This window comes from Salvelinus fontinalis, chromosome 7, assembly GCF_029448725.1.
Source record: "Salvelinus fontinalis isolate EN_2023a chromosome 7, ASM2944872v1, whole genome shotgun sequence".
Taxonomy (NCBI): domain Eukaryota; kingdom Metazoa; phylum Chordata; class Actinopteri; order Salmoniformes; family Salmonidae; genus Salvelinus; species Salvelinus fontinalis.
The window spans coordinates 32,118,997-32,140,844 of record NC_074671.1 but is presented as its reverse complement, the minus strand read 5'-3'; the positions used below and the strand labels follow the sequence as shown (position 1 = coordinate 32,140,844).

At 46.0% G+C, this 21,848-nt stretch overlaps 1 protein-coding gene across 11 annotated transcripts in view; it reads left to right on the top strand.

The window, feature by feature from the left end:
* Positions 1-21,848, top strand: part of LOC129859409 (uracil nucleotide/cysteinyl leukotriene receptor-like) — a 281,933-nt gene that overhangs the window by 163,505 nt on the left and 96,580 nt on the right. The window contains exon 1 of one of the 11 annotated variants that reach the window (XM_055929174.1): positions 21,362-21,704. The exons of the other annotated variants lie outside the window; for them this stretch is intronic. Within the exon in view, the coding sequence (XP_055785149.1) occupies positions 21,620-21,704 (85 nt within the window). The 5' untranslated portion in view covers positions 21,362-21,619. Of the gene's footprint in view, positions 1-21,361; positions 21,705-21,848 lie in introns of those variants that run through there. 11 annotated transcript variants of the gene reach the window in all.

The window sequence follows — 21,848 nt, the reverse complement described above, 5'->3', positions numbered from 1 at the left end:
TCTGACAGTTGTGGAATGTACTGGGGTGCGTTTACAGACCTGTCTCTGACAGTTGTGGAATGTACTGGGGTGCGTTTACAGACCTGTCTCTGACAGTTGTGGAATGTACTGGGGTGCGTTTACAGACCTGTCTCTGACAGTTGTGGAATGTACTGGGGTGCGTTTACAGACCTGTCTCTGACAGTTGTGGAATGTACTGGGGTGCGTTTACAGACCTGTCTCTGACAGTTGTGGAATGTGCTGGTGTGCATTTACAGACCTGTCTCTGACAGTTGTGGAATGTGCTGGGGTGCGTTTACAGACCTGTCTCTGATAGTTGTGGAATGTACTGGGGTGCGTTTACAGACCTGTCTCTGACAGTTGTGGAATGTACTGGGGTGCGTTTACAGACCTGTCTCTGACAGTTGTGGAATGTACTGGGGTGCGTTTACAGACCTGTCTCTGACAGTTGTGGAATGTACTGGAGTGCGTTTACAGACCTGTCTCTGACAGTTGTGGAATGTACTGGGGTGCGTTTACAGACCTGTCGCTGACAGTTGTGGAATGTGCTGGGGTGCGTTTACAGACCTGTCTCTGATAGTTGTGGAATGTACTGGGGTGCGTTTACAGACCTGTCGCTGACAGTTGTGGAATGTGCTGGGGTGTGTTTACAGACCTGTCTCTGATAGTTGTGGAATGTACTGGGGTGCGTTTACAGACCTGTCTCTGACAGTTGTGGAATGTACTGGGGTGCGTTTACAGACCTGTCTCTGACAGTTGTGGAATGTACTGGGGTGTGTTTACAGACCTGTCTCTGACAGTTGTGGAATGTGCTGGTGTGCATTTACAGACCTGTCTCTGACAGTTGTGGAATGTGCTAGGGTGCGTTTACAGACCTGTCTCTGATAGTTGTGGAATGTACTGGGGTGCGTTTACAGACCTGTCTCTGACAGTTGTGGAATGTACTGGGGTGTGTTTACAGACCTGTCTCTGACAGTTGTGGAATGTACTGGGGTGCGTTTACAGACCTGTTTCTGACAGTTGTGGAATGTGCTGGTGTGCGTTTACAGACTTGTCTCTGACAGTTGTGGAATGTACTGGGGTGCGTTTACAGACCTGTCTCTGACAGTTGTGGAATGTACTGGGGTGCGTTTACAGACCTGTCTCTGACAGTTGTGGAATGTACTGGGGTGCGTTTACAGACCTGTCTCTGACAGTTGTGGAATGTACTGGGGTGCGTTTGCAGACCTGTCTCTGACAGTTGTGGAATGTACTGGGGTGCGTTTACAGACCTGTCTCTGACAGTTGTGGAATGTACTGGGGTGCGTTTACAGACCTGTCTCTGACAGTTGTGGAATGTACTGGAGTGCGTTTACAGACCTGTCTCTGACAGTTGTGGAATGTACTGGGGTGCGTTTACAGACCTGTCTCTGACTTTTGTGGAATGTACTGGGGTGCGTTTACAGACCTGTCTCTGACAGTTGTGGAATGTACTGGGGTGCGTTTACAGACCTGTCTCTGATAGTTGTGGAATGTGCTGGAGTGCGTTTACAGACCTGTCTCTGACAGTTGTGGAATGTACTGGGGTGCGTTTACAGACCTGTCTCTGACAGTTGTGGAATGTACTGGGGTGCGTTTACAGACCTGTCTCTGACAGTTGTGGAATGTACTGGGGTGCGTTTACAGACCTGTCTCTGACAGTTGTGGAATGTACTGGGGTGCGTTTACAGACCTGTCTCTGACAGTTGTGGAATGTACTGGGGTGCGTTTACAGACCTGTCTCTGACAGTTGTGGAATGTGCTGGTGTGCATTTACAGACCTGTCTCTGACAGTTGTGGAATGTGCTGGGGTGCGTTTACAGACCTGTCTCTGATAGTTGTGGAATGTACTGGGGTGCGTTTACAGACCTGTCTCTGACAGTTGTGGAATGTACTGGGGTGCGTTTACAGACCTGTCTCTGACAGTTGTGGAATGTACTGGGGTGCGTTTACAGACCTGTCTCTGACAGTTGTGGAATGTACTGGAGTGCGTTTACAGACCTGTCTCTGACAGTTGTGGAATGTACTGGGGTGCGTTTACAGACCTGTCGCTGACAGTTGTGGAATGTGCTGGGGTGCGTTTACAGACCTGTCTCTGATAGTTGTGGAATGTACTGGGGTGCGTTTACAGACCTGTCGCTGACAGTTGTGGAATGTGCTGGGGTGTGTTTACAGACCTGTCTCTGATAGTTGTGGAATGTACTGGGGTGCGTTTACAGACCTGTCTCTGACAGTTGTGGAATGTACTGGGGTGCGTTTACAGACCTGTCTCTGACAGTTGTGGAATGTACTGGGGTGTGTTTACAGACCTGTCTCTGACAGTTGTGGAATGTGCTGGTGTGCATTTACAGACCTGTCTCTGACAGTTGTGGAATGTGCTGGGGTGCGTTTACAGACCTGTCTCTGATAGTTGTGGAATGTACTGGGGTGCGTTTACAGACCTGTCTCTGACAGTTGTGGAATGTACTGGGGTGTGTTTACAGACCTGTCTCTGACAGTTGTGGAATGTACTGGGGTGCGTTTACAGACCTGTTTCTGACAGTTGTGGAATGTGCTGGTGTGCGTTTACAGACTTGTCTCTGACAGTTGTGGAATGTACTGGGGTGCGTTTACAGACCTGTCTCTGACAGTTGTGGAATGTACTGGGGTGCGTTTACAGACCTGTCTCTGACAGTTGTGGAATGTACTGGGGTGCGTTTACAGACCTGTCTCTGACAGTTGTGGAATGTACTGGGGTGCGTTTACAGACCTGTCTCTGACAGTTGTGGAATGTACTGGGGTGCGTTTACAGACCTGTCTCTGACAGTTGTGGAATGTACTGGGGTGCGTTTACAGACCTGTCTCTGACAGTTGTGGAATGTACTGGAGTGCGTTTACAGACCTGTCTCTGACAGTTGTGGAATGTACTGGGGTGCGTTTACAGACCTGTCTCTGACTTTTGTGGAATGTACTGGGGTGCGTTTACAGACCTGTCTCTGACAGTTGTGGAATGTACTGGGGTAAGTTTACAGACCTGTCTTTGACAGTTGTGGAATGTACTGGGGTGCGTTTACAGACCTGTTTCTGACAGTTGTGGAATGTGCTGGTGTGCATTTACAGACTTGTCTCTGACAGTTGTGGAATGTACTGGGGTGCGTTTACAGACCTGTCTCTGACAGTTGTGGAATGTACTGGGGTGCGTTTACAGACCTGTCTCTGACAGTTGTGGAATGTACTGGGGTGCGTTTACAGACCTGTCTCTGACAGTTGTGGAATGTGCTGGTGTGCATTTACAGACCTGTTTCTGACAGTTGTGGAATGTGCTGGGGTGCGTTTACAGACCTGTCTCTGATAGTTGTGGAATGTACTGGGGTGCGTTTACAGACCTGTCTCTGACAGTTGTGGAATGTACTGGGGTGCCTTTACAGGCCTGTCTCTGACAGTTGTGGAATGTACTGGGGTGCGTTTACAGACCTGTCTCTGACAGTTGTGGAATGTACTGGGGTGCGTTTACAGACCTGTCTCTGACAGTTGTGGAATGTACTGGGGTGCGTTTACAGACCTGTCTCTGACAGTTGTGGAATGTACTGGGGTGCGTTTACAGACCTGTCTCTGACAGTTGTGGAATGTGCTGGTGTGCATTTACAGACCTGTCTCTGACAGTTGTGGAATGTGCTGGGGTGCGTTTACAGACCTGTCTCTGATAGTTGTGGAATGTACTGGGGTGCGTTTACAGACCTGTTTCTGACAGTTGTGGAATGTACTGGGGTGCGTTTACAGACCTGTCTCTGACAGTTGTGGAATGTACTGGGGTGCGTTTACAGACCTGTCTTTGACAGTTGTGGAATGTACTGGAGTGCGTTTACAGACCTGTCTCTGACAGTTGTGGAATGTACTGGGGTGCGTTTACAGACCTGTCGCTGACAGTTGTGGAATGTGCTGGGGTGCGTTTACAGACCTGTCTCTGATAGTTGTGGAATGTGCTGGAGTGTGTTTACAGACCTGTCTCTGACAGTTGTGGAATGTACTGGGGTGCGTTTACAGACTTGTCGCTGACAGTTGTGGAATGTGCTGGGGTGCGTTTACAGACCTGTCTCTGATAGTTGTGGAATGTGCTGGGGTGCGTTTACAGACCTGTCTCTGACAGTTGTGGAATGCACTGGGGTGCGTTTACAGACCTGTCTCTGACAGTTGTGGAATGTACTGGGGTGCGTTTACAGACCTGTCTCTGACAGTTGTGGAATGTACTGGGGTGCGTTTACAGACCTGTCTCTGACAGTTGTGGAATGTACTGGGGTGCGTTTACAGACCTGTCTCTAACAGTTGTGGAATGTACTGGAGTGCGTTTACAGACCTGTTTCTGACAGTTGCGGAATGTACTGGGGTGCGTTTACAGACCTGTCTCTGACAGTTGTGGAATGTACTGGGTTGCGTTTACAGACCTGTCTCTGACAGTTGTGGAATGTACTGGGGTGCGTTTACACACCTGTCTCTGACAGTTGTGGAATGTACTGGGGTGCGTTTACAGACCTGTCTCTGACAGTTGTGGAATGTACTGGGGTGCGTTTACAGACCTGTCTCTGACAGTTGTGGAATGTACTGGGGTGCGTTTACAGACCTGTCTCTGACAGTTGTGGAATGTACTGGGGTGTGTTTACAGACCTGTCTCTGACAGTTGTGGAATGTGCTGGTGTGCATTTACAGACCTATCTCTGACAGTTGTGGAATGTGCTGGGGTGCGTTTACAGACCTGTCTCTGATAGTTGTGGAATGTACTGGGGTGCGTTTACAGACCTGTCTCTGACAGTTGTGGAATGTACTGGGGTGCGTTTACAGACCTGTCTCTGACAGTTGTGGAATGTACTGGGGTGCGTTTACAGACCTGTCTCTAACAGTTGTGGAATGTACTGGGATGCGTTTACAGACCTGTCTCTGACAGTTGTGGAATGTACTGGGGTGCGTTTACAGACCTGTCTCTGACAGTTGTGGAATGTACTGGGTTGCGTTTACAGACCTGTCTCTGACAGTTGTGGAATGTACTGGGGTGCGTTTACACACCTGTCTCTGACAGTTGTGGAATGTACTGGGGTGCGTTTACAGACCTGTCTCTGACAGTTGTGGAATGTGCTGGGGTGCGTTTACAGACCTGTCTCTGATAGTTGTGGAATGTACTGGGGTGCGTTTACAGACCTGTCTCTGACAGTTGTGGAATGTACTGGGGTGCGTTTACAGACCTGTTTCTGACAGTTGTGGAATGTGCTGGTGTGCATTTACAGACTTGTCTCTGACAGTTGTGGAATGTACTGGGGTGCGTTTACAGACCTGTCTCTGACAGTTGTGGAATGTACTGGGGTGCGTTTACAGACCTGTCTCTGACAGTTGTGGAATGTACTGGGGTGCGTTTACAGACCTGTCTCTGACAGTTGTGGAATGTACTGGGGTGCGTTTACAGACCTGTCTCTGACAGTTGTGGAATGTACTGGGGTGCGTTTACAGACCTGTCTCTGACAGTTGTGGAATGTACTGGGGTGCGTTTACAGACCTGTCTCTGACAGTTGTGGAATGTACTGGGGTGCGTTTACAGACCTGTCTCTGACAGTTGTGGAATGTACTGGGGTGCGTTTACAGACCTGTCTCTGACAGTTGTGGAATGTACTGGGGTGTGTTTACAGACCTGTCTCTGACAGTTGTGGAATGTGCTGGTGTGCATTTACAGACCTGTCTCTGACAGTTGTGGAATGTGCTGGGGTGCGTTTACAGACCTGTCTCTGACAGTTGTGGAATGTACTGGGGTGCGTTTACAGACCTGTTTCTGACAGTTGTGGAATGTGCTGGTGTGCATTTACAGACTTGTCTCTGACAGTTGTGGAATGTGCTGGGGTGCGTTTACAGACCTGTCTCTGATAGTTGTGGAATGTACTGGGGTGCGTTTACAGACCTGTCTCTGACAGTTGTGGAATGTACTGGAGTGCGTTTACAGACCTGTCTCTGACAGTTGTGGAATGTACTGGGGTGCGTTTACAGACCTGTCGCTGACAGTTGTGGAATGTGCTGGGGTGCGTTTACAGACCTGTCTCTGACAGTTGTGGAATGTGCTGGTGTGCATTTACAGACCTGTCTCTGACAGTTGTGGAATGTGCTGGGGTGCGTTTACAGACCTGTCTCTGACAGTTTTAGAATGTACTGGGGTGCGTTTACAGACCTGTTTCTGACAGTTGTGGAATGTGCTGGTGTGCATTTACAGACTTGTCTCTGACAGTTGTGGAATGTGCTGGGGTGCGTTTACAGACCTGTCTCTGATAGTTGTGGAATGTACTGGGGTGCGTTTACAGACCTGTCTCTGACAGTTGTGGAATGTACTGGAGTGCGTTTACAGACCTGTCTCTGACAGTTGTGGAATGTACTGGGGTGCGTTTACAGACCTGTCGCTGACAGTTGTGGAATGTGCTGGGGTGCGTTTACAGACCTGTCTCTGAATAGTTGTGGAATGTGCTGGAGTGCGTTTACAGACCTGTCTCTGACAGTTGTGGAATGTACTGGGGTGCGTTTACAGACCTGTCTCTGACAGTTGTGGAATGTACTGGGGTGCGTTTACAGACCTGTCTCTGACAGTTGTGGAATGTACTGGGGTGCGTTTACAGACCTGGCTCTGACAGTTGTGGAATGTGCTGGGGTGCGTTTACAGACCTGTCTCTGACAGTTATGGAATGTACTGGGGTGCGTTTACAGACCTGTCTCTGACAGTTGTGGAATGTGCTGGCGTGCGTTTACAGACCTGTCTCTGACAGTTGTGGAATGTACTGGGGTGCGTTTACAGACCTGTCTCTGACAGTTGTGGAATGTACTGGCGTGCGTTTACAGACCTGTCTCTGACAGTTGTGGAATGTACTGGGGTGCGTTTACAGACCCGTCTCTGACAGTTGTGGAATGTACTGGGGTGCGTTTACAGACCCGTCTCTGACAGTTGTGGAATGAACTGGGGTGCGTTTACAGACCTGTCTCTGACAGTTGTGGAATGTACTGGGGTGCGTTTACAGACCTGTCTCTGACAGTTGTGGAATGTACTGGGGTGCGTTTACAGACCTGTCTCTGACAGTTGTGGAATGTGCTGGTGTGCATTTACAGACCTGTCTCTGACAGTTGTGGAATGTGCTGGGGTGCGTTTACAGACCTGTCTCTGATAGTTGTGGAATGTGCTGGAGTGCGTTTACAGACCTGTCTCTGACAGTTGTGGAATGTACTGGGGTGCGTTTACAGACCTGTCTCTGACAGTTGTGGAATGTACTGGGGTGCGTTTACAGACCTGTCTCTGACAGTTGTGGAATGTACTGGGGTGCGTTTACAGACCTGTCTCTGACAGTTGTGGAATGTACTGGGGTGCGTTTACAGACCTGTCTCTGACAGTTGTGGAATGTACTGGAGTGCGTTTACAGACCTACCTCCTTCCATGTTTGAATAGTGCTCAGGAATCCCTCCTACTGGAGCTGGGCAGCCTACCACCACGCACACTCTCAGCCTCAGCCCCTCCCTCAGCAGGTTTTGCATGCTAAACAGTCCTCATCTCACCAGACCTGACCATCTCAGTGGCCTTGAGGTTAGAGTGTCTGCCCTAAGATTGATCCCCGGCCGAGTCATACCAAAGACTGTTAAAATGGGACCTGGTGTGTCTCTGCTTGGCACTCAGCATTAAGGAGATAGATTTTGGGGTATGGCCCTGCGATTAACTAGCGTCCTGTCCAAGGGGTTAACTTGTACATTAAGCTGCCTCACACTACAGAAACAGGAGCTAGGCTCAACGCCCTAAGAGCCGTTCCGGCTCAAACTAGCCAGAGCTTGTGCAGTGCTACTTACTCACCAGACATGGACCCTATAAAGCTTAATAACTTCAGACCTTATGGAGCTTAATAACTTCAGTATGCGCCCAGCCAACTCACCAACAAACCCCTGCCTTTATATCATGTACAGTCCCATACAAATACCATTGTACATATTACGAATCGTTGCCGTTTTAGTGCACTTATTTATCAAATGTTCGACAGACAGACAGGAGGGCAGGCAGACAGACAGACTGACTTATCGTAGCCTTGAGGATGCTCCGGGAGGGAGAGCTCAGTTAACCGTAGGAAGTTCTACATGAATTTGTATCATTTATTTCGTCCTTTCCACTGCACTGCTCGAGCTGTTAGGCTAAAAATGAACCCGGCGTTGCAAATGAGGTGCGTGCCTAGCGAAGTCTACCCTGGTATGCCCAGAGGCGCGAGGGAGAGATGGAAGGAGAGATAGAGGAGGTAGGGAGAGCGAGACAAGAGGAAGATGGAGAGAGTGAGAGAGAGAAAGGGAGAGTCAGAGGTGAGGCAAACGGTGCAGGGAATGAGTAATGGATGTCTGATTGACTGGCTGGCAAGTCATGGCCCCTAAGCTGCTTATCGCTATGGAGAGAGCCAATTGCAGCGCATTCACTTTTAAATAAACCTGACTGTGAGGACAGTCATATTAAAACACAAAGTATAACGGAACAAATATGCAAACTGTATAAACAACGTGCGCCCGCCTACCACAGTTGCATAGATTATAAAGGGATGCAACAGAAGTTTGTTTATATTTGTTTTGATTCATTTACTGAGAAGCTCTTTTGTCATAATGAGTCTCTCTCTCTCTACCATTCTCTTTTCCTCTATTATGAGTTGATTCTTATATGGACAGAATTGGGCCCACTTCTGAAGTTAAAAGTATCCCTCTGATGTGCCTCCTGTCTCTCGACCTTCATAAGTGTGTGTGGGAGAGAGAGGGAGAGATTGTCTCCTGCCAAAAAGATAAGAGATATGTTATCACCTAGAGCAAACAAGTTGGCCGTGGGAAACCTTTTACAGTGTTATTATTGTTGACATAATACTTCTGGCTCAGTCTTAGTGGACATCTGTGGACTACTTGGCTGTGACACACGGCTTGGTAGTGAAGTGTTTTGAGTCCAAGATCGGACTAAATGATTGGGTCCTCTGGGGATAGGCTAGCATTGCTGAGCATCAGCGGGTACACGGGATACAGTACAATAGATGGATTTTTTTTTCTGCCAATGTTCTCATTAAGGACCTCAGACTCCAGAACCAGGGATTCTGGAGTCTGACACTGCATTTTCTTATATATCTACTTTAGATTGTTAATTGGACTCGTTAATTTTCTTGATCTTTTGTTCCCAATTTTTTTTGTTGTGTTATGTATTTGTATTGTATTTGCTAGACATTCTCCTGCACTCTTGGAGGTAGAACCATAAGCATTTCGCTACACCTGCCATAACACCTGCAAATCTGTATACACGACCAATAAGCCTTGATTCGATTTTTATAGACTGTTAGGGGGGGAATTCGGACCACAGTTAAGCACGTAAATGGAACCTAATTCCTAGGTCAATAAGTAAGCCGTTTGGATAAGGGGATTGTAAATATAAATGACAATTATTTTAGATCTATTTGACCTTATATATGCTGGAGAAAAATGTGAAACCAGTTATATGGCAGCAAGCTGAAGCATATCAATATATCACCTTTTGCACAGGGAAGTTTACGAAACGCTGACATTTTAACTTAGATGAAATGTGGAGAGCCAAGCTATAGGCTTCTGTAGCCATGCACAAATGACAGTATAGCGCCAAACCTACATAGTTGACTTATGATTTCTAGAATGTTTTGATTATAAGGCCAGACTTTTTATTCAGCGGGCGCAAGGGGACCACGCCTGCAAAGCTCCCGAGTGGCGCAGCAGTCTAAGGCACTGCATCTTAGTGCTAGAGGTGTCACTACAGACACCCTGGTTCGAATCTGGGCTGTATCACAACTGGCCGTGATTGGGAGTCCCATAGGGTGGCGCACAATTGGCCCAGTGTTGTCCGGGTTTGGCTGGTGTAGGCCGTCATTGTAAATAAGAATTTCTTCTTAACTGACTTGCCTAGTTAAATAAAAAAATAAAGCCTGTTATGCATAAGGTAAATCTGAATACCAACAAGGTAAGTCTGAATACTAACTACTGAGAAGTGCGTAGGAAAGATGCGCATTTCCTAAGTCTGAATTGGGACATTACGGAAGTTCCTTATCTATTTAAGGTTCTGACTTTTCTCCATATGACAGATGGCCTGATAGAAAGATCAATGATGTAGACTTTCTTTCTGTTTTGTTCTCATTACAGTTCTCTGTAATGTAAACCGTTTTGGATTAGTTCGGCATTGATTACTACAGTCTTAAACCTCTTGGTAGCTCTTACCATGATGTTCAACTACAATGACTACATGTTGTATTTTAAATTGGAAATCAGGGACGTGACCTTAAAATATGTCCATTTAGTAGGTATGACATCCCACTCTAATACTTCATATATAGGGCTCACTATCAGCGATACATGCAGAAGGGAATAATATCCATTTCATATACAGTAGTACTTACTTAGTGAGGCAACTGCTGTGTTAGTGGAGGTCTGGAGGCCGGGGCACAGCCCTGAGTGACTGACAGACCCAGGAATGACTCTCTTAGACAGGTGGGGTTGAGGGAGGACGTCCCAGACACAGCTGCTTTCAGATGGCGCCCCTCTTCTCCACTACCCATCAGAATGCTGTGAGCCTGTCCGTTAGATGGTGGGCAGGAAGGGAGACCAGCAGACGTCTGGAGTGGGCCGTGTTAGTGAGGGTCTGAGGTAGGGGGTGGGTTGGGTTGGGTTGAGTTAGTCCACCCATGGCTGAGCAGAGAGGATTACTCTGAAGGGGAGATTGTTGGTAATACTATGCACACAAGCAGGCACACATGCTCCAGTTCAGACTTACGCATAGGCATGTGAGATGTTTGGTAAACAGGCTTTAGAGAGTTGAAGGAGAGCAATATAAGCACTTTCAGACTTGCCACACACACACACACACACACACACATTACTTATAGCCACACTCTCTCCACTTGTAATAACATTTCAGCCCATTTTTCAACATGACTGTACCTGTATTCTTTTTGTATCGCTTTGGTACTATTTTCACAAGCATGTGGTACATTTTCACAACTCTTAGTACAAAACTACAAACTAGTCACACTTGTAACGCAGCCAGTCGTTCATTCAAAACCTGTCGATGTGCATTCATTTGCATTGTAAACATCTCTCACCACACAACCATTGCCCCAAAAAATGACTATATTGTGAAATGTAATATTGATTTAATCACCAAAATACACCATGATGATATCATTTCAATTTTGTCATTTTAACTACCAGTTAATCCAATCGAAAACAATGCAAGATACCTGTTTAAAAAGTATACTCAGCAAAAGAAGAAATGTCCTCTCACTGTCAACTGTGTTTATTTTAATCTTGCGTTCTCTGCCATGGTTGGGCCTCTGTTTACCACATGGTCAACGACGATGGCCCGGACTACATTAGACCGACAGTTCCCTGCTGTCTGACTCCCTCTCTCTGATGTCCACCTCTTTGACGGGGCCCCATGCCCACCTCTTTAACGGGGCCCCATGCCCACCTCTTTAACGGGGCCCATGCCCACCTCTTTGACGGGGCCCATGCCCACCTCTTTGACGGGGGCCCATGCCCACCTCTTTGACGGGGGCCCATGCCCACCTCTTTGACGGGGGCCCATGCCCACCTCTTTGACGGGGGCCCATGCCCACCTCTTTGACGGGGCCCCATGCCCACCTCTTTGACGGGGGCCCATGCCCACCTATTTGACGGGGGCCCATGCCCACCTCTTTGACGGGGGCCCATGCCCACCTATTTGACGGGGGCCCATGCCCACCTCTTTGACGGGGGCCCATGCCCACCTCTTTGACGGGGGCCCATGCCCACCTCTTTGACGGGGCCCATGCCCACTTCTTTGACGGGGCCCATGCCCACCTCTTTGACGGGGCCCATGCCCACAAGATCTTTGATTTCTTCCTCTCCCTTGCTGTCTGTCCTGCTCAATGTTGAAATAAATTGCAAGTGTTCACACACACCCTTTTATATGGTGACAAATTGTGGTTACCACTATGTGAAATCAATTAGCAATAACGAGTAGTCATTATGTATGATTATCATGTATCATACATGTAATTTAGATCTTTATACTTTACAAGCACACATTACATTTCTGTAGTTCTCAAAATCCATATATAGTAGACAAACCAGTTAAAAAGTGATTAATCATTAAGCGCCGCTGGATTAAGTGATGGTCAAATGTATTTAAACAAATGAGAAGAGAATCATATGAAAAGTATTGTCAGCAATGCATTGTGAAAGGCAAGACTTTATATGAAGGCTATTTGTAGATGAAACACTGATTTAGGTTTGTGATTTTGTGTGTTGTACTTAGTCAATTGAAATGTGCTTAAAGTTGTGAATAAACAGCCTTTTTGATGATCTGTTTTGAGTTTTGTACTAAGAGTTGGGACATTTCACCACATACTTGTAAAAATAGTACCAAAGCAATCAAATAAACTGTATTAGAGTGTAGCAAACAGCACCCTCTGCTGTAGAACATGCGGTCTGCAAGTGATTGTACAGTATAGTATGTGTCAACTTCATGTGTGTATGCTGAAAACGCCCTTAGATGCTGATCTTTGGTCAGTTTTGCATTTCCCCAACTAATGGTTAAGGTTAGGATCGAGGGAGGGGAAGCTGATCCAAGGTCTTCACCCCGGATCTTCAACCGCCAGCAGTACATTGTGTCAGCGTGCATCAGACAAACACTGTGTATAGATGGCGATCAGTGAAGCCAGGCATTAACAGAGAGAGCTGTCTGTTGGTTCTAGTCTTCCACTAAGCCATCAGGGAGCATTTATTAGTACTGACAGAGCCAACGTGAGAGTTGTTTGGACTCTCTGTTTGTCTCCAAACTTGAATTGCAGGAAAGGGAGGAGGACGTGGGGTTGGAAGGAGGGAGCGAGAGAGAGGGAGAGCGAGAGGGAGGGAGGGATTTACGGGTGGTGCATGAGAGGACAAATTCCAATCTACTAAAGTGATTTGTGGCGATGTGATTTTTGGAGTGATTTGTTTCCTTCATTTTAGCTGAATCACCATCTTTTGAATCAAGCCAAAAATATGATCTGCTTTCATAAAGACAGAGAATCAGGCTTATTGGCCAGCTCCCTGCTGCCAAAGAGGAAATAAAACTTGTTTGTGCGACTTTATTGAAACTCACCGCCTGTTCTAATGGGAGGAAATTGGGTTTGCACTCGAGTCAAACACACAAGTGTTTGCCCGCTCAAAATGAGCAATTCCATTTGGAATTAGACCAGCAAAAAAAATCTAGTCAAACGCATAGTTCATTTAGTTGAAATACCTCACTGGCATATGGTGGCCATTGGTGTTATAGCTTTATGTTAATATTTATTTTTCACTTACAGAGTTATAGAGAACTCAATTAGTTATATACTTATTCTCAACCATTTTTGTATCTCTCTCTCTCTCGCACACACACACACACACACACACACACACACACACACACACACACACACACACACACACACACACACACACACACACACACACACACACACACACACACACACACACACACACACACACACACACACACACACACACACACACACACACAGACAGTCTGGCTATCACAATGGTTCATATCAGGCTCCTATCTTTTGGCAGCATGCCTATCCAGGTTGGCTGCCATGTCTATGTCTGTTTCTTGAAGGCTCTTGAGGACAGAAAACTCTGGTCCTTCAGGGATGTGTTCTCCCAATCAGGCATCTTAATGTAGAATTGCAATTCTTACACTCAGAAAGTAATGCTGGGTTGCAGCCATTGGGTCACTTCTTTGGGTTGTTTCCTTCAAAAAATAGAAAGGTCGGGTTGTTGATGCTGGATGACTGAGATATGAAGCAGCAGGTCAGATCAGAAGACTGGAGGTGTAGTTTAGTAGGGTCGTGGCTTTCAGATAGTTATTTTTTTGCCACCCTTGGTGTCATTCCTGTTTATCTGTTCTCTTGTGTAGTTATCACATGTTAAGGTTGAACAGTTTCAATGAGGCTGAGAAAAGTGTATGAATTCCCTAAAAGCCTATGTAAAATCCTGTTGTTGGGATGCAATAAGGTGGTATAACTTATTATAACATGTAATAAATCATCTTAATATTCTAGAAGAATGTGTAAAATGCAACAAATAAATGAAGGGAAAATTTAAGTTTTGCCGTATGTGAACTTAACATGTTAAACAGGCATGGCATTTACTCTCTCTCCAACAATCCAACATTATTCACGCAACCAAACTGGCTGGGTCAAAAGAACCCAGCATGTGTTCTGTCCAATATTTACCCAGTGCTGGGTTACAAAATAACCTAAACTGGGTTGATTTTAACCCAGCATTTTTTGGAGTGTTACATTTTGTTTTGGCTGAAGGGCTGGGTGTCTGCTTCCCACACTTGTAGGACAGTCAGACCCTTTGCTAAAATGGTGTGAATCACTAGTATTATTAAGAGAGAGTGTGTGTATGTGTGTGCGTATTGATAACCACAACTTCAACGAGACAGCCTGTCTTACCCCGTAGCCTAAGAGAAACGCCAAACCTGGCTCCAGGAAAAATAGTCTTAATTGCAGTTGTGTGAAAAGCCTAATTTATCCTGAGGGGCCACTGTAGATCCACTTTTGGGGTTCTGGACTCCTTCATTGTGCTAATGAATTAGCTTTTGTTTCTAGCTACCCTATTTGGAGACTGGTACATGTGTCTCAGACTAGTTTCCTGTCCAGGGGGTGTACTTGTACATCAAGCTGGAGAGGCTCCTGGCCTCCTGCCCCCATGGGCTGTTCTGGCTCGGCTATGTTTTAAGAAGACTGCGGATACAGTCAGAGAGGAGATGAAATGTGGTTATCTGTGTGGTGGAGGTTTGGGATTATACAGCTAATGAGAGGGAGATAGCACAGCCATTGCTCCATTCAGACCTCCACCAGTGTTTAGCACAAACTGTCCACTGGGTTGCCAAAAACATGCGTCACGTAAACACACACTGGAGACAGAGGAAGAGTAAGAGAGGGAGGGAGGAAGTGGGAAATAGAGACGTTTCGGGGGGGGGGGGGGGGGGGGGGGGGGGGTTAAAGGCAGAATGTCAACAATCTGGCCTCCCACCAGTTCTGGACACTTGCATCATTGATTATTCAAGATGTGTCATGGAGGCCACACATGGAGGCCACAGGAGACGATATCAGCTATTTAGCATTATAGCCTCATATAACGTAATAGTGCTGTAATAGCATTATACATTGAGTCTTAAAGTTAGGAGTGATTGTTTAACTTCAGTCTTAAAGTTAGGAGTTTATCTTTGGTCTCAAAGTTAGGAGGGGTTTTATCTTCAGTCATAGAGTGATGAGGGGTAAGAGGATGTTCGTCTGCGAATGAAGTCAATAGGAGTTCTGAGATCAGTGGGAGGTGCCAACCACTGGACCATCTTAAATCAAAACAGAGTAGAGATGATGAGGGGAGGGATTAGTTTGTCCAGTACTAGAGGTCAGAGGTCAGCTCCCACATGACTGGATAACATTGTGGCTTGATACAGTTTTCTTTGGCAACAAGTTGAAAGAGTTTACTAATGAGGTTCCAACTAACTATTTTGGAGAGATAATATATGAGTGATTTTTATTTATTTTTCGAGCTGTTTCTTGCTACCTTATTGTTCATTGTTCTTGGGACTGTGTACTGTAGGCATGTTGCAATGATGATGGACAAACCAGTTTCTCTCTGCACTGTAAAAAAATAAAAAAATAAAAAAATAATAAAATTTAACCAATTGCTTAATCAATGTTATTCTGTGAGATGAGTGGACTTCAATCGGACAAGAATTTGAGCGAATGTGTTAGTTTGTTTACTCGACAAACTCTGCTCGATGTGAGCTGAATTAGAAAAAGCTTGTTGAGTAAAATAACAAATTCATGTTTGCCTTGGGAAGGAAACATGAATTTCCTCAAATGTGGAGCAAACTCACAATCTTATTGCAGCTGGTTGCTGTACAATTGTTCGTTGAGTCAACATGTTTTTTTTTACAGTGTGGGGGATCAATAAAGTATTTCTTATGTTGAAAAGCTGAAAGCCTCTGGGGAAAATTCAGTGAGCTCCAAAAGTATTGAGACAGTGACACATTTGTTGTTGTTTTGGCTCTATATTCCAGCACTTTGGATTTGAAATGACACAATGACTATGAGGTTAAAGTGCAGACTGTCAGCTTCCATTTTAGAGTATTTTCATCTATATCGGTTGAACCGTCTAGAAATGACATAGTCCCCCCATTTTGGGGGAACAAAAGTATTGGGACAAATTCACTTACAGTATATGTGTATTAAGGTAGTAAAAAGTTTGGTATTTGGTCCCATATTCATAGCACGCAATTACTACATCAAGCTTGTGACTCTAGAAAATGTGTTTCAGATCATTTTGTGGTGAAAAGAAATTAATGGTAAATAATGTATTTTGAAATTAAATGACAAATTCAGTTGGTTTGACATACAATTGTTTGTTGAATACATGTTATTTAAAGCTTATATAAAGCCTCCTGGGAAACTATACTGAACACCTTGTGCTGGGGACAAAAAAGGCCGCTCTAAAATGTGCAGCTTTGTCCAACAGAGCCATTGCCAGAGATTTGAACATTGCTTTCTCTACCATAAGCCCCCTCCAACGTAATTTTGGAGAATTTGGCAGTACATCCGACTGGCCTCACAACCGCTGGCCACGTGTAACCACGCCAGCCCAGGATCTCCACATCTGGCTTCTTCACCTGCGGGATCGTCTGAGACCAGCCACCCGGACAGCTGATGAAACTGAGGAGTATTTCTGTCTGTAATAAAGCTCTTTGGGGGGGAAAACTCAAATTAAATCAGATGTTATTTTATTGATCACATACACATGGTTAGCAGATGTTACTGCGAGTGTAGTGAAATGCTTGTGCTTCTAGTTCCAACAGTGCAGTAATATCTAACAAGTAAGCTAAAAAATTTACAACGACTACCTTATACACGCAAATGTAAAGGGATGAATATGGGGCGGCAGGGTAGCCTAGTGGTTTGAGCGTTGGGCTAGTAACCGAAAGGTTGCAAGATTGAATCCCCGAGCTGACAAGGTACAAATCTGTCGTTCTGCTGTGCGGCATAGGCAAGATGCAGTAGATGGTATAGAATACAGTATATACATATGAGATGAGTCATGTAGAATATGTAAACATTATTTAAAGTGACTTGTGGTACCTTTATTAAATCCATTTATTAAAGTGGCCATACTTTTGAGTCTGTATGTTGGCAGCAGCCTCTCTATGTTAGTGATGTCTGTTTAACAGTCTGATGGCCTTGAGACAGAAGCTGTTTTTCAGTCTCTCGGTCCCAGCTTTGATGCACCTGTACTGACCTCGCCTTCTGGATGGTAGCGGTGTGAACAGGCAGTGTCCCGGGTGGTTGTTGTACTTGATTATCTTTTTGGCCTTCCTGTGACATCGGGTGCTGTAGGTGTCCTGGAGGGCAGGTAGTTCGCCCCCGGGGAAGCGTTGTGCAGACTGCACTACCCTATGGAGAGCCTTGCGCTTGAGGGCGGTGCAGTTGCCGTACCAGGCTGTTGCGCCTTCTTCGCCACGCTGTCTGTGTGGGTGGACCATTTCAGTTTGTCAGTGATGTGTACGCCGAGAAACTTTACAACTTTCCACCTTCTCCACTACTGTCCCGTCGATGTGGATAGGGGGGGTGCTCCCTCTGCTGTTTCCTGAAGTCCACGATTATCTCCTTTGTTTTGTTGACGTTGAGTGAGAGGTTATTTTCCTGACACCACACTCCGAGGGCCCTCACCTCCTCCCTTTAGGCCGTCTCGTCGTCGTTTTTGGTAATCAAGCCTAGCACTCTAGTGTCGTCAACAAACTTGATGATTGAGTTGGAGGCGTGCATGGCCACGCAGTCATGTTAACAGGGTGAACAGGGAGTACAGGAGAGGGCTGAGAACTCACCCTTGTGGGGCCCCAGTGTTGACGATCAGCGGGGTGGAGATGTTGTTTTCTACCTTCACCACCTGGGGGCGGCCCGTCAAAGTCCAGGATCCAGTTGCACAGGATGAGTTTGGAGGGTACTATGGTGTTAAATGCTGAGCTGTAGTCGATGAACAGCATTCTTACATAGGTATTCCTCTTGTCCAGATGGGTTAGGGCAGTGTGGTTGCGATTGCATCGTCTGTGGACCTATTGGGGCGGTAAGCAAATTGGAGTGGGTCTAGGGTGTCAGGTAGGGTGGAGGTGATATGATCCTTGACTATTCTCTCAAAGCACTACATGACAGAAGTGAGTGCTATGGGGCGGTAATCATATAGTTCAGTTATCTTTGCCTTTTTGGGTACAGGAACAATGGTGGCCCGCTTGAAGCATGTGGGGACAGCAGACTGGGATAAGGATTGATTGAATATGTCCGTAAACACACCAGCCAGCTGGTCTGCGCGTGCTTTGATGGCTAGGGATGCCGTCTTGGCCGGCAGTCTTGCGGGGGTTAACACGTTTAAATATTTTACTCACGTTGGCCACAGAGAAGGAGAGCCCACATGCTTTGGTAGCGGGCCGTGTCAGTGGCACTGTATTGTCCTCAAAGCAAGAAAATAAGTTGTTTAATTTGTCTGGAAGCAAGACGTTGATGTCCGCGATAGGGCTGGTTTTCTTTTTGTAATCCGTGATTGTCTGTAGACCCTGCCACATACGTCTCGTATTTATAGGTGCTTTTCACTGAGCTGACAGGACCAGCATGGAAAATATCAGATAGATCAGCAATCAGCTTCCTCTCAATGTAAAACTGTCTCTGAGGCTGTCTACACTTGACACGTACATGTGACTTCTGCTATCAGAATACGAAGACCACATTGAGGAATGTATTTGCTGGCTTCATAAATGCTAGCCAGCTAGCTTATTTAGAAAAGAATTGTTTGGCTAAATTTATGCAATCCCTTTAGCTTTGCTAGCAAGCTGGCTAGTTACAGAAGTTAGCTGGCTAGTTAGCTACAGTAGTTGGTACTGCCATCAAGTTGTTGTTGTGTTATAATCAGATTTAGCCTGTTCCACCATTTACAGAATGCATGCTGGCATTGCAATATAGCGCGGGGAAAGGGAATCCGGACACAATGTGGACACGGTATGTGTAAGTGTAGACACATGATGTGATCAGAACTCCATGATCAGAATACAAAAGCTGCATGAACTGTCAAGTCTAGACACGGCCAAATGGCACCCTATTCCCTATATAGTGCACTACTTTTCATCAAATCCTTTTTGCAAAAGTGGTGCAATATGTAGGGAATCGGGTGTCATTTGGGACACACACGTAGCCTACTGCCCGTAGGCTACGTCAGAGAATGGCTGAGCCCTGGCGGGTTGGCAGAGCACATTTTACAGGCAGCTGATGGGTATGAGGAAGGCAACGAGTTCTAGCGAAGGACACGGCAGGAATCAGATGGTCTGAAATCATACGACTCCCGAGAATACAAAGAACCTTTATGTGCTAAGGGAGGGAGTCTATTGCAACAGGCAAGGGAGTGAAACACGGCCCATATGGATCACATGTGGGCGAGCACACGAGCGTGCACGTGTCCATCAGAGGGAGGTCTCCAACAGAATTCTCATCCAAAGGGTATATAGAAAAACATCCACATATGTACCTTCGGATTGGGTTTCGAAATGACCACATCTGATATTCCAGCTCGTACGTTGAACACTTCCAACACAGAAGAATGGATATTGTTTCTCCCATATCGACAGGGGAGTACATGTCTGTAGACTGTTGTGGTCATAGTTATGCACTGTGGGGACTTTGCTGTTGTAGCACATTCCTCCGGATACGTCCCAAATGGCACCATATTCCCTATATAGTTCACTACTTTTAACCAGAGCCCTATGGGCCGTGCACGGTATAGAGAGCATGGTGCCATTTGGGACCAGATTAACATTGAGTTAGTGGAGACAACCACGCAAAGGACCTTACCCTTAACAAGTCCCACAGTGTCACCCAGCAGAAATGTTGCATGTCATCTTTTGACCAAGACTATCATTTACTTAAAACTGGCAAATGGGAGAGAGGAAATTCTTTCGATTCCATATCAACACATTTCCCTTTTGTTACCTCTCGAGACTTTCTCAGAGTACACGGTCATTTTCCATCTGGCTGTTCACACTAGGCGCTTTGAGAGAGTGTATAATGTAGGGTTTTAGGGCAGGTTATATTTTTGGGAATTTGAGTAGCGGAAACTGATTGTTTGGGTGGTTTAGGTGATGGGTACCAATGTACATTATATACTATGGGGATTCGGAAACCCGTCTGTGTATTTCGCCACCTCTTTCTGGGTATTTTTTTTTTATCCGGCTATTTGTTCAGAGTAAGAGTAGAGAGACAGGTTGGTTGAGTGTATGGAATTTAAGAAGCGAAAACTGACTGGTTAAGGGGTTGCGCCATGCCATGTTTATACTAGGCTATAGGGATTCTGGTTCAATGGTTTGATGGCTGTCTGGGGGTAAGTGGGTGGGAGTTCCACTTCTCTGCATATGTTTGACATTATGTTTCGTCTGACTCAACTATGTTTGGTCATGTACTGACCCCTCCACTTTCAATTACATGGCCCACAAACTGTGCATTGATGTCTTCACGTTTGCTGTAAAGATATTGACCCTGAGGAGGACATACAAAATGTTGGATGACGAACACGTAATCGGTTCCTGTTCGACACACAGAGTCCCAACATGTCTAGCATATGTTTGCACTCATGTACGGTACAGCAAACATATCTTTTCAAGTCAATAGTACAGTCACACATTTTGACAAATATAAATATGGAGATTTATGTGATGGTTATTTTGGATTTCCATAACCCTTATGATAGAGCAGGTCAGCTTTTGTTATGCTATGCATATGTTACTCACAAAACAACTTTACTGGCAGCTGATGACTTAATAAGCCGCTGAGCAAAGAGAAGTTGAGGGCCTTGTGTGATGAATATAAACGATCCATATTCCACAAGTAGGTTATGACACATGGCTGGTTGCTTCTAAATGGCACCCTATTTCCTTTAGAGTGCAGTACTTTGGACACAAGCCTGTCTCTGTGAGTGCTCCCTATGAGGTCAGATCAGGAGAAACGGCGTAGTAGGAGTTCAGCTCATATGAAACATACTATACTGACAACAAAGACCAGACAGTGCGGTGTGTACGGGCGCGTGCGTGCGTGTGTGCGTGTGTGTGTGTGTGTGTGTGTGTGTGAGAGTGGTTCAGACACCTGTTGGTCTGGGGCCCACTCTCTGAGCGATATCAGAGGAGGCAACTTGCACACATGTTTACTCTCTCCCTCTAACATACACATGCACACACACCAAACCTTACACAACCTCAGGCAGGCAGTCAGTCGGTGAGTAGTTGGCCTGAGGCAGAGAAGCGGTGCTTGCTGTTCGTCCTGTGTCCTGGAATGTTGTTTGTTTTCTAAATCCCTACGGGTCACCTTTCTGGCTCTGGGTGGATCTCAAGCCCCTTTTTCATGTGAGCATTTTCTGGAAGTCGACAGTTTGGAACTATTTGGAAGTCAACAGTAGCCCGTGTTGTTCCTCTATTTCTCCTAACCCGTTTTCCTCACACCCAGTTTGTTACTCCTGGGTTCAAATGGAAGAAGGGAGAGGAGGAATTGAAGAGATAGGAGAGGAGGATGTATTCTATTCTGTTCTAGAATGTTCAAGTCTTGTGGAAGGTAAGGAACCTGAAACTGAAAGAGAATCTGCAGGGAATTGGCTGATTTGAACGTTTCTGTAGCATTCTGTGTAGATACAGTAGCTTTGAAATTGTTTGAGGGTTAAAAATAGGCACGTAAGTACGTCAGCCGTGCTGCAACACT